Raw genomic sequence first — 12314 nt, 5'->3', positions numbered from 1 at the left:
AGATGTGTCATTAAAGCCATTTTGCAACAAGGAAATAAGTTTAAAGAGATTAAATAATTTGTCCAAAGTCAAATAGCTCATAGTTAGAATTTGAACCCAGATCTAACTGGTTCCAAAGCCTGTTCCATTCTCCACAAGGCCCCCTTGTTTTTGAAAAGATGACTAACTGAAGATTTTTCTCTCTGCTTGTTATAGTTTCTAATAGCAACAGTTATAGCATAAACACACACCTATATATATAAAGGTATATCCATACTTGAATTTTTTCAGATTAATGTAAATAGTAGACATAGATAAATTGCAAAATATATGAGAAATAAATAAACAAAAACTTAAGCCATTAGAACATAATTACTGTAAATAAAAGAGTATAGCTCATTAAATCCAGTTTTTGTGTGTGTTTGTTTATTTGAAGGTGTGAAGAGAACAATCATGTTGCTTAAAAATGTACACCTTGCTTTAGTGGGACATTTTGATATTTCTGTTTGCTCTTTCCAAACTAACTTTATCTCCTGCCTATGGGAAAACTTCTAATCTTATTTGAAAATTTATGTCACAGAATTCCTGAAATTTGAACACAGCAAAGATCCTTTGTTATTAATTTTATGCATCCTGAAAGTATAGCCTTCTCTAATGAAATGTTTATAAAATAGGTTACATTTTATAGACATTTCTGAGAAAAATTGCAGCCCTAACTCTGCATATCTTGCTTAACTTAGAGATTTTGTTTTCCATTTAATGAAAAGAAAATTAAATACCAGAAAATTATATTTAGACCACAATTTCATTCTGACTGCTTGTATCAAAGCACATAAATTCAGATTTATTTTTCCTCATTTTTTTGTGAGTTGCCATTGAACTTGAGATAGAGAGGTAGTTTTTTGACAAAAAGACTGAAAATACTGTGTAAACTGTAATAACAAAAGGCTAAGAGCTAAGAAAAACATTGCTTGACCTTGAGTTTTAAAATTTATTTCTTCTAGTACTTTTTTTTTTCAGAATATTCTTCGAGTCACTGAATGATTTAACCTTGTGTTAAATCAGTCGGCTATGTACATATTTTATCCAGCACACTGGAAAAATATACACTCATAACTGCTAATTTCTCAGAAAAGTAATCATTGGGTATGATTCTAAACTATAGCTTATCACTGAACTTTTATTTTGTGGAAAAATTCTTTAAAGTTTCATGCTATTATGTTGACTATGACTCTTCATTTGTTTCTATACTCCTAGACCTGAAGATACTCATATTGAAGTGTCAGTATTGTATTGACAGTCCAACACTTTAGTTTGTTTATTGCTCTGGGAATCTAGTTTGTATTGTGAGGAGGCAGTTCTGTGCTTGGATTTAAAATCCAAATCATAACCCATGCAGTGATCATCTAATCAATGTTGGGAAAAGAATCCAGATCTCAGTGTGCTACTGGTGAAATAGCAAAGATATATTTAGCGGGTTTTGTTCGAAGGGGGAAAAACACACTGAAAAAGACAAAGGGAGTACTTTGTGCTCCTGTATCCTGAAAGTCAGTAGCTGTTGCATTTAGGTCTTTAGAAAATGTAAATATTCACCAAAGCCCACTGAAAAAAGAGAGAGAATCTAATAAACACCACCATCCAATTTTACAATATTCTAGAGTGTTTCTTTCTTGGTAAGATATTGCATTTTAGTACTTTTGAAAAAAAATTTCCTATCATTCACAGTCTGTTACAAACAGTTGACTTCACAGGCTATTTTATGCCAATGGTGTTGATGTGCTGCTGTTTACAATACAATAAAAGTTAATGGAAGGGAGCAAAATAAAATTCAGTTACTATAGAAATGTTCCTGAACCAGTCAAATAAATTGAAATTAACTGCCATTTCTGAAAAGTTTTAGAATTTCAGTGTCAATCATATCTTTTATTTTTGTCCCTTGAATAGAACATGTTACGTTAAATTGTGTATATGTCTAAACAGGTTATTATTTTGCAAATGTCACATGCGTTCCATATACTTTTTAAAATATAACTTTAAAGAATTACCCTATATGAGTTTTCAGCCACTTTCAACAGTGTTATCCGTCCCAAATATGACATGGTGCAGCATTGGGAATTAGTAGCTTTAGTTTTTGATTAGGTTACTCTCTAATTTAGGCAAGTTGCTTTGCCACATTATAGTTCAAAGTTCTTACCCACAAAATAGGACTTCTAATCAATCAGTGATTTTTTAACATTTCTTAAAGGAATTGACTGAGGTTGGAACTGTGGGAGAGGAGGACTGTTCATTCAATTCACTCACTTATCCCTAGTTATTCCTAGGACTACTAGAACACGTTTGAAAATGCTTGTAATATGTTACACTCTTTTCTGTTTTTATTCTAGAAGCATATTTATAATTATAGGAATGTGGGACAACCAGATACTAAATTCATGTAAATGGCTCTACTTGATATCTGTTCCAAAGGCAAAGGGCTTTTCAAAGTCTTCAGCTTTCATTAGGACGCTCTAACAAACACATTCCTAATGCATATGTATGTAGAATGTCATAACTTATATTTAGTACTGATGGTCAGCTCTGAAAGTACATTTCCAAGTATCTATGATGGTTTGTATCACCAGTAGAAAAGTCCAGAGAGTTTCAAAGCAACTGGAATATATCTTTGCTAAGTGCATGAAACAGTGTTGTTTTGTTTACTTCAGAGATTGAATAGCAGTGTCATCATCAAGAGACGATATTTATAGGCACAGTTTAGTTTTCAAAGTAAATGAACTATAATTTACATTGTAAACTTATAAATACTGCTATTCATTAGCAGAAATACTCTTTTTAGATATTAAATGTGAAAGTGGCCATATATGACCTTATATTATGAATAATTTAAAGATATGTGAGGGAAGGGAAGGGATTAAATTATATGAAGTTGAATATTCCTAATCTATGTAGAGAGTGTATATGATTTGAGGTGACAAGGTAGACAAAAAAAGGCAAGGAATACCAGAAAAGGGTAGGCAAAGGATGCCTTCTGTCTTTTAATAATGGCTTTAATTTAAAGAAGAGCTCTAAATAATTTCTATATTTTGCCATCATACATTACATTTATTTCAAAAAGTTTCACATTTAAGTGTCCCAGTGTAAACTACTGCATTAAGGAAGGACATGTAACTTTTGTCTGGACATTTGATCAGTGTCGGTATTCCAAAGGCAGCCTCATATAATAGACGCTCAAGTAGCATCAGCTCATATCTGCTATGTACTCTGACATATGCTGAATGGAAGACCTTTATTTTTCCTCCTCTTTAAGCTTCCAGTGATGGATGAACTTTTTGAAAGATCATACTTTTTATTGGAAAAAATAACTTTTGAACATTTTATCATCATGTTTGGTGATATTGACTATTAGTGTTTCTACCATTTGATAATGTTTTTATTGATTTTGAACAATGGATTTTGGGTCCACATGCCTGAAATTTTATTTGTAGTACTGTTTCCATTAAGCAGGGTTGTATTAAAGAGTAGGCAGGAAAAAATGTTCATGTAGGCAAATGTTAAATGGAATATTTTGTAGCCTGTTGTAGATGGTTCTGAGGAAATAATTATTTTAAAAAAATCTTCTGCAAACAGTAACACTGAAGGGGATGCCCAATTACGGACAAAGAACAAATGTTCTTGGCACTAAGGTTACATAAAGCATACTCTTTTTGATGGGGCATTTGTAACTAAAGCTACTGACTCAGCAGTCATTCTCTGGAAATTAGTATACTATGGCCATTTTCCCCTCCACCCACTCTTCTCCATTACTCTCTATAAACTAGAAACCATTATTCACCCACGTACTCACCACTGTCATGAATCTTCCACTTTCTTGACATGTTAGATCACTTTCTTCCATCATCTCATTTTATCATGTTACACTCCTTTTGTAGCCTTTGATTAATCTCACCTCATTTTTTGAATGCTAATTGTTTTTCTTTGTTTTATATCTTCCTTTTTGGTTTTCATGTTCTACTACTTTAATTCAGGCTTCTCTACATACCGTATTGTAAATTAGACATCTAGAAAGATATCAGGGAAAATTGTTAGTGTCAAGGTCTCTCAGACTAGAGGATTAGTGAGAATCCTGATCTTCTCTTCTGAAGACAGAAGTTTCAGTCAGGCTAAATAGTTTGCACAGTACTGCCTAGGGAATGGCTGTCATTGGTGGCTTTTGATCAAGGAAGAGAGATGCGAGATAGAAGAAATATTGGAAATATTTACTGGAGGGAGTTCTAGTTATTCTATCTTTGCCTCTTTGCCATGCTCTGTATGCTAGAAGGCGGACTTCTGTGGACTGCATCACCCCGGCTCTTTTACCTTCCAGCCTCAGATTGGATTTAAACCATGGGAAGCATTGGCAGGAGATTAGACAATGGAGGAAGCAAGAGGCCAGAATATTTATTTATCCCCTTTCCCTCCATGACCAACTACAGTGGTTTAGCAGTGGCTGAGTTCCTCTGCCAAATGTCATCTGCTTTTGGTAGGTGGCTCTTTTTCCTTAGCTACAGCTTTCACCAGCTTCTGGTATCAGATCTAGGAAAGAACTTTATCATCGGTTCCTTAGCCACACCTCTGTAAATAATTAAGAGAAAAATAATAAAACCAGTTGCATACATAAGACTGACTTCTTTCAATTAAATTCTTTTCAATTATCATTTAAAAACATGTTCTCTGTTTACTACAGGAAGCTTGGCTGTTACAGAAAAAAAGGTTGGAAGAGTTTAAAAGCAATGAGAAAAATTAGACTAATTTTGCAATTTTTCAGGTGTGAGGGAAGGTGAGACTACTTGGGACAATGACACCAAGAATAAGAAAAATGGGAGAGTCTTAAAATGTATTAAAAATCAAAAGATGATAGAATTTAATATTTTATTTGATATGCTTATTAACTTTAAAGTTTTAGGAGATTGTTTCCAAACTGTCAGCCGTAGAGTGAGGGTCAGGTTGACTTTACTGGATCATTCAGGTGTTCCAAACAATACGTAAATTCTTTATAACTAAAAGAAAAAAAATCAATATTCAAGTTACTCTTATCTTGATTCCTTAATAAAAATAACTACTGAATTTGGTGGTTGAACTTCGTTCTTCCTTTGAAAATATTTATAATAATTTTTAAATAACAAAATTAAAAATTGTTCCATATAAAAATTGTTCCATCTCGAAGTAAATCTTCGAGAAAAATCAGAAAACAATACGGCATTAGTAGTAAAATTTCTATTTAAGTACTAACCCACTGGGCAAAGCTATGTTGAAACTGCCATTATCCCAATGTAATATCTTACCCAAAACACCAACTATAAGATTTTAACTCAACAAGAGATGAGTACTATGTCATTGGTGCATTCTGTTCTTAAGTATTTAAACTAGGTTAGTCCCAAATATACAATTAGATTGGTATTATCCAGGAATATACTTGTTTAGCATGATAAATGATATTCCCAAAAATGAATAATCAAGAGTTTCATAATAGAGTATCTCTAACTGTGAGGCAACAGTTAAGCTGAAAGCATATTCTCGATTTCCACTTTTTCTATTTATCGTAATTACTAGGAACCTTACCAGGGTAGCAACCTACTTGACTAAAAGAGAAAAACGCCACAAAGAGTATTTCTTCGATTTATTTTTTGCCAAATATCAACTCCTTTCTTCTGATACATATAGTCTATGAAATAAAAGTTCGGAGCCTAGTGCTTGAGTGGAGTGCTGGAAACAGTACAATAAATACCGCTGTTGTACAGAATAGAGGCCTAACTACAGAAAGCAGCTTTAAAATAGGTTTTAAATATATAAGTACCTGTTAAACTGCAGCCCACACAACTGTTCTGTTTTTAGTGTCGTTTTTGTATGTCTGCTGAATACCTGTAAAATGAAAGTTTCCCTACATTTATTTTTTGCATTTTTCTTTCAATCAAACAAAAGCAGTCTTATGTATAACAGGGGGCCATATTATTTTCCTCTTAGAAAAGGATAACCATTATTCTGAGAAAACATTGACTGCTTTTTCCATAAACTCAACCATGTCTTAGTAAGAATTTGTGTTAAATATTTCTCATATATACCATCACATTTCATGTTTATATTTTATATATATTTTGTCTATTTTGTCAGCTCCACTAACTGCCAAATTACATCACAAGATTAATCTTTTTTGTTGCTCTGTAATATATGTATGTATATATAATGTATGTATATATTATGCATATATATTACAGATATGTTACATATGCACACATACCTAATACATGCACATGTGTATATACACACACATATAGATGTACATAATACACATATCTATAAGGTGAAAATAAGTATATAAATCGAGATACAACCAAAAGTAAGCAAGTTTATTTTTCTCATTCTGAATCAGGAACGTTTCCCATACCAAAATATATAATGCTTTGGCTTGGAACATCTCATTTACTCCCAATGTAGGTTGAACTCTTTGTGTTGATGGAAAAACAAACACAGCATCCATTCATTTATACTTATCATTTATCAGTTACCATATAGCAGTTTTTTCACAGAAACTTAAGCAGATAGTCAAATAACTCTCATAAGGAGATTTTAGGTCCTAAAGAGGAAATGAGGCATACTGCCAAGTTATGGGTCAAACCCCAGAAAAGGCAATATGTAAAGATTCTTATTTGTTTGTTTTGCTCTCTTTCATTTTACTTGATTTTTATTGGCATTGGTCGTGGTGTTAGGGAACATGTCACTATCTCTTAAAGAGTAGCTTGTTGGAGCCACTATAGTGTTACAGATGTATGAGACTAGATTTCTTTTGGTTAACATAGTTGGTGTTTTTATTTCATTTCTTTTCTCTAGAAGGAATACTCTGGTGGTTGTGTTTGATGCTTGCTGTTTGGGAAATAAGTATGTTTACCAAATGAATGGGCTTGGAATAGGCTTGTATAAAGATCCTAGTGTTAGTCCTGTTTTTCTTTGTCAGTATCAAATAAGGAATTGAATCAAACAGATTCAATTCCTGGGAAAATGGACTACTTTTCTTCACTTTAACCTGACTTTTCTACATTCTTTGTACATCCAGCTATGTGCCAAAAATAAGAGTTCATTTTTCTGATCTCTATACACTTATATTGATTACCTGATAACAGAGGGTTTCTGGTGACCAATCACTACAAACTTAGAGATAGCAAACTTGCCCTGTGCTTAAATTGTCTCATGTCTGAAAATCATATGCAGTGTAATTTCATTCAAGTAATTAAATAAAATGATTTTCACATGGAGCTTATGAAATTAGTCCCTTTGTTTTATATACTTGTATTAGTTTGCTAAGGCTACCACAAACTTGGAGGATTAAGCAACCGAAATGTATTTTCTTAGTCCTGGAAGCTGGAAGTCCCAGATCAAGATGTTTGCAGGTTTGGTTTCGCCTGAGGCCTCTCCCTTTGGCTTGTAGATAGCTGTCTTCTTGCTGTGCCTTCACCTGGCCATTTCTCTGTATGTGCACACCCCTGGTGTCCCTCTCTTCTTGTAAGAGAAGTTATATTGGATTAAGGTCCCACTCTGAAGACCTTAATTTAATCTTACTTCTTTAAAGGCCCTATCTTTAAATACAGATATATTGGGGTCTAGGGCTTCAACATATGAATTTTGAGGGGACACAATTCCATAACCACACTTTACCTTACTAGGATGGCTTTCTTAAAGGCTAGTAGGTAAAGTGGCAAAGAACTCAGCAGCCAGCAAATCCGATTTAGATTCAAATACCAGCATCTTCATAGTTTTCTCCGTCCTCTCTGGTCAAATTACTTGTTTTCCAAATCTTAGTTTTCTTATCTGAAAGTGAGGTCAACTGTTTCATGATAGAGTTGTTTTGATTATTAAATTAAATAGGTGTACAAAGTTGATATGTTACTATGGGGTTTCTCAATCTCAGATATGTGGGCCAGATAATTCTTCCTTCTGAGACCAGAATGGCCGCCCCCACCCATTAGAGCCAAGGGCCTACTTTCTGGCACCCATGGGCTGAATAAATGTCAGCTCTAGTTATTGAATAGTTCAACAGACTGTGCTATTTTTGAGATGGTAATAGGCAAGTTCTTACAATAACTTCACTTTTTGTACAGAAGCTAATTGAATCTCTGATGGACTGACATTATTTTAAAGTGACGATTAATTTTTGAATCCCTATTTAATGATGTAATTACTTGCTTAACATCTAAGGAAATCTGAGTTGAATGTTTCTGAGACTTTCAATTTTTTCTGAGGATTTTTATTTTCTTTTGAAAAGTTTCAAACATACACACATGTTGAAAGATTGCTGTAATGATCACCTATTACCAAGAGTCACCCAATTGTTAACATTTTGCCACATTTGTTTATCTTTCTGGAATGAATTTATATAGTCAAAGGGGGAGAGTGGGCATAGTTTGCATAAATAACTCAGACATGATTCATTCTGGTAAAATGTCCTACTTTTCATCTTTCTTTATTCAATTCTACTTATCATTGTGGCAATGGGCTCCATGTCTGGGAATTACACGGATAATTCAGTTTGAATATCTGCATCAAAAGTGTGCACATCTGGATTTTTCTTGATTTTTTTATATCCTTCATATGCATAGTATCTCTTCTGAGATGGATTTCTGGCTAGACACTACATTATTTATAGTAGTCAGTGGCTTAAAGTGTCACCCATTTGAAGGAGTCTTAACTCTTTTATTTCTGTATTTTCTGAGTCATAGTGAATTCTCTGATCACCTTTGGCCCGAGTAAAAATAACAAATTGGTAGATTTAAAATTTCTACTTCTAGTTAACAATATAAATGTACCCAGCATCTTAAAAATAAGGCTGTAAACCTCCCTAGAAAAAGTGAATTATATTTTAAATGTTGATAGTTTTTCAGTTACTGCTGAATGAGGAATATGCCAAACATAAATTCTGTCATTATGTTCTAATGTATAAAAAAGTACATATTACCTGAATTATAGTACCTTTTCTCATTAACGAACATTTTGCAGAATTTTTAAAAGTAGATCTAAAAATTTATATAGAGAAATACATTGGAATGCTTGTGCAAATTAGGGAATTTCAATTTTCTTTATTTACTGCTTTTTTTAAAAAAAAATTGAAGAACCCTCTATCACATTTTAAAATTATTTAACTCCAAACCACCAAACAAATTTATTACATCTTATTTGCCAGATAGGACCCTGGAATCTCTTGAAAGAAAAATTTACGTTTGTGAAGCTCAATCTACTGTTTACATTTAAACCCAGTCCTCTAATGAATGTATAATTATAAAACAATTTTAATCTGCAACAAAGCAGTTTTATAATTGTTAAGTCTGCATGATGCATTGTTATTTGTCACATTTATATATTTCTCCATCCCTATCCCAGCTTATTTTGCAAGCAAAAATACTCATAAGATCTCAGTGACTAAAATGGTTAATAGTAGTCATAGTCACTCTATCTCCAGGTAGATAGACATTTCATCCTGGATATATAATTTAATCCATTTAAAAGTGAGAGAAAGCAGTACAATGACCTGTGGATTTAAGGAGGATATAAGTTAGAAACAACTGATGGAGATATACATATATATATAAGTTTTAAATGTTGGATGTTATTTGTTTCTGGTGAAGCAGCCATTACTTGTAAGCAGGATTGAATTCATTTTCTTCCCAGTGGTTGAACCAATCTAAATCTGAGCAAAGCAACCTCCTGCGCCAGATCCTGCATTCTCTTAACCGGTAATAAAGAACCTTGCCGGCCTGACAGGTTGTCACAGCAATTATTCACACGAAGTTCTGTAGCAGTTGTATCTGTCAGCCCATGTAGTATTGAATATTTTAACTGGCAGTCTTCCAAGACTGAACATTAATGTTACCATCTCCTATTACAGTCCCTAATCAAGATATTCCAGGGGTGATTGCACTAACATTGTTTGAAGACTACATCTACTGGACTGATGGGAAAACCAAGTCACTCAGCCGTGCCCATAAAACCTCGGGAGCAGACAGACTCTCACTGATTAACTCATGGCATGCCATCACAGATATCCAGGTGTATCATTCTTATAGACAACCTGATGGTAATTATTCTTTCCATGATTTCCATAAGTGCATCAACATCTTTTAGTAACATTCCATTTTTGTTTACTTTAAGGTTAAGTGTAAATTTATTTTTGAGAAAGATTACCAGATTTGACTGCTTAGCATAATTGTATAGAATAAATTCAGTTGATATCGAATACTGCTGTTAAGGGATGTGGTTAGAAGCTCAATAATAGTACAAGAATTATTGATTTGTTGAAATCATATTAACCTGAAATGACATTAATACATGTAGTCGGAGAATTGAAGACTGCATTCTTGAAATCATTTATTTACAAAATAGTTATAGGATCCTAGTTTCTGGACTTGCTAGGTGAAAGGAACTATATTTATGTAGCTCTAAGGCTCTAAAAATGAGAACTGTATCAAGTTTGCTTAAGCATACGTCTAGTGGGAATTCTATCAGGCCATATGGAATAAAGTTTTGATTTTTTTGCTACCCAGTATACTATTACATGTAGACCATCATTTCATTATTTTATTTTACATTTATATTTTTAAACCTGTGTATATACTCATCCAAAATACTTTTAGTCTCTGTTTGTTTTTCTGATGGACACTTTTTTCCTAGTAAAATACTTTCTATTGTGGAGATACATTCTTAAAATTATTTAATGATAAAATAAATGTCACAGGATGAGTAGAATTTTTAACAAAATAAAATTATATTTATAATCTTGATGAGTTCTTGATTACAACGTTGTATTCAAATACAAGTTATGAAGCTTAAATGTCCTATCTCTCATTCTATATTATATTATTGGTCTTGATTATCCCATTCTGTTGTTGTTTCTTTCTCATCTGTAGTCTCCAAACATCTCTGTATGACAAATAATGGAGGTTGTAGTCATCTGTGCCTTTTAGCCCCTGGAAAGACTCACACCTGTGCATGTCCCACCAACTTCTATCTTGCAGCTGATAACAGGACTTGCTTATCTAACTGCACAGCCAGTCAGGTGAGTGGAGGTCTAGAAATCATTTCATGGCATGTATGAGCAAGTTGTTATAAAGGTTTTGCCTGTGTTTTGTTTATTCACGTAAACCGTTTTTGAAACATCATGTTTTTTGTTTGGCATAGCATTAGATAAACATTCCATACATTATAGAGAGGGTCACAGAGTAAGGGAAAAGCAATTTGATGCATATTGTTAAAATGGGAATTTAGGAAGTACACGTAGAGGTTAAAAGGAAGACAAAAACAAAAATGAAAACCATTCTTAGACCGATCCACACAGAATAATGGTGCAAATCATAAGCAGGCATAGCAGAATCATCAGGGGAAATTTGACCTATTCCAAGATACCAGGGTGATTGAGGCATAGGGGTAAGACTAAGATATATGCAGTTTAAACAAAGAAAAAAAATCTACCTGGATAATCTTCTCTGTATCACCATCTCTACCTCTCTGTCATTCTTCAGAGTAAGAGATATGGAAAATATGTTTGTAAAAAGTAATTTTCTAGATATTTTTATTGAAAAATTATATGATGTAAATAATTTCCTTCTGAAATCTCTTTTTCTTCAAAATGTAGTTATTTTCAGTGAAGCTATTTCAGAAGTTAATTTTTCTACTTAATGGTAGTTGCATGGACTTTATTACTTTCAAAATTTGGACAAAAGTCATATGGCATTATAAAATTTAATTTTTTATATTTGAGTAACTATCTTGTTTAAGATAAAATTGTAAAGGAAATGTGATTTGTTTTTTTAACATGACTAAATTTATTCTTAGAATTCTGTGTTTTGAATTTGCTGGTTTTCCAATTCTAGCAGTGACATCATAGCAAGAGACTGAATTTCTCTTAGGGTGTGCTTATTTTCAAAAAGAGAAGCTAATTCTAGCTCAACTTGCCTCTTAAGTTATGACTATGAGGCTCATACAATAAAGAACTATATAAACGAAAAAGATCCAGCTTCTTCCAGGAAGCAGTATGTGTAGTGGTTAAGGGCATAGACTCTGAAGCCAGACTCACTTTGACCATACTCTGACTGCTTTAAATAAGCTGAATTACCTTGGCTTTGTTACTTAACTATTTGATGCCTCAGTTTCCTCATCTTTTAAATGGGATTGATAATATTTCCAGGCCACCGTTATGAAGATTACATGGGAAAAGTTCCTGGGTCATAGTAAGTGTTGTTGTTATTACCCTAGCCCTCTAGTACAAGTAGAATATACTTGAGTATGTGTGCAATTAGTGTGAGCTGCCATCAGGAGGT

At 33.2% G+C, this 12314-nt stretch overlaps 1 protein-coding gene across 1 annotated transcript in view; it reads left to right on the top strand.

Moving 5' to 3' along the window:
- The window catches only part of LRP1B (LDL receptor related protein 1B), a 1787379-nt gene that overhangs the window by 1577797 nt on the left and 197268 nt on the right, over positions 1–12314 (top strand). Inside the window, exons 61-62 of the mRNA XM_024744102.1 lie at positions 9887–10075; positions 10905–11053. Coding sequence (XP_024599870.1) covers positions 9887–10075; positions 10905–11053 — 338 coding nt within the window. The remainder of the gene's footprint in view (positions 1–9886; positions 10076–10904; positions 11054–12314) is intronic.

The sequence above is a fragment of the Neophocaena asiaeorientalis genome, unplaced genomic scaffold (genome assembly GCF_003031525.2).
Source record: "Neophocaena asiaeorientalis asiaeorientalis breed wild unplaced genomic scaffold, Neophocaena_asiaeorientalis_V1.1 scaffold11, whole genome shotgun sequence".
In the NCBI taxonomy this organism is placed as follows: domain Eukaryota; kingdom Metazoa; phylum Chordata; class Mammalia; order Artiodactyla; family Phocoenidae; genus Neophocaena; species Neophocaena asiaeorientalis.
The sequence above is the reverse complement of the archived record's forward strand: the minus strand, read 5'-3'. Positions and strand labels throughout refer to the sequence as shown.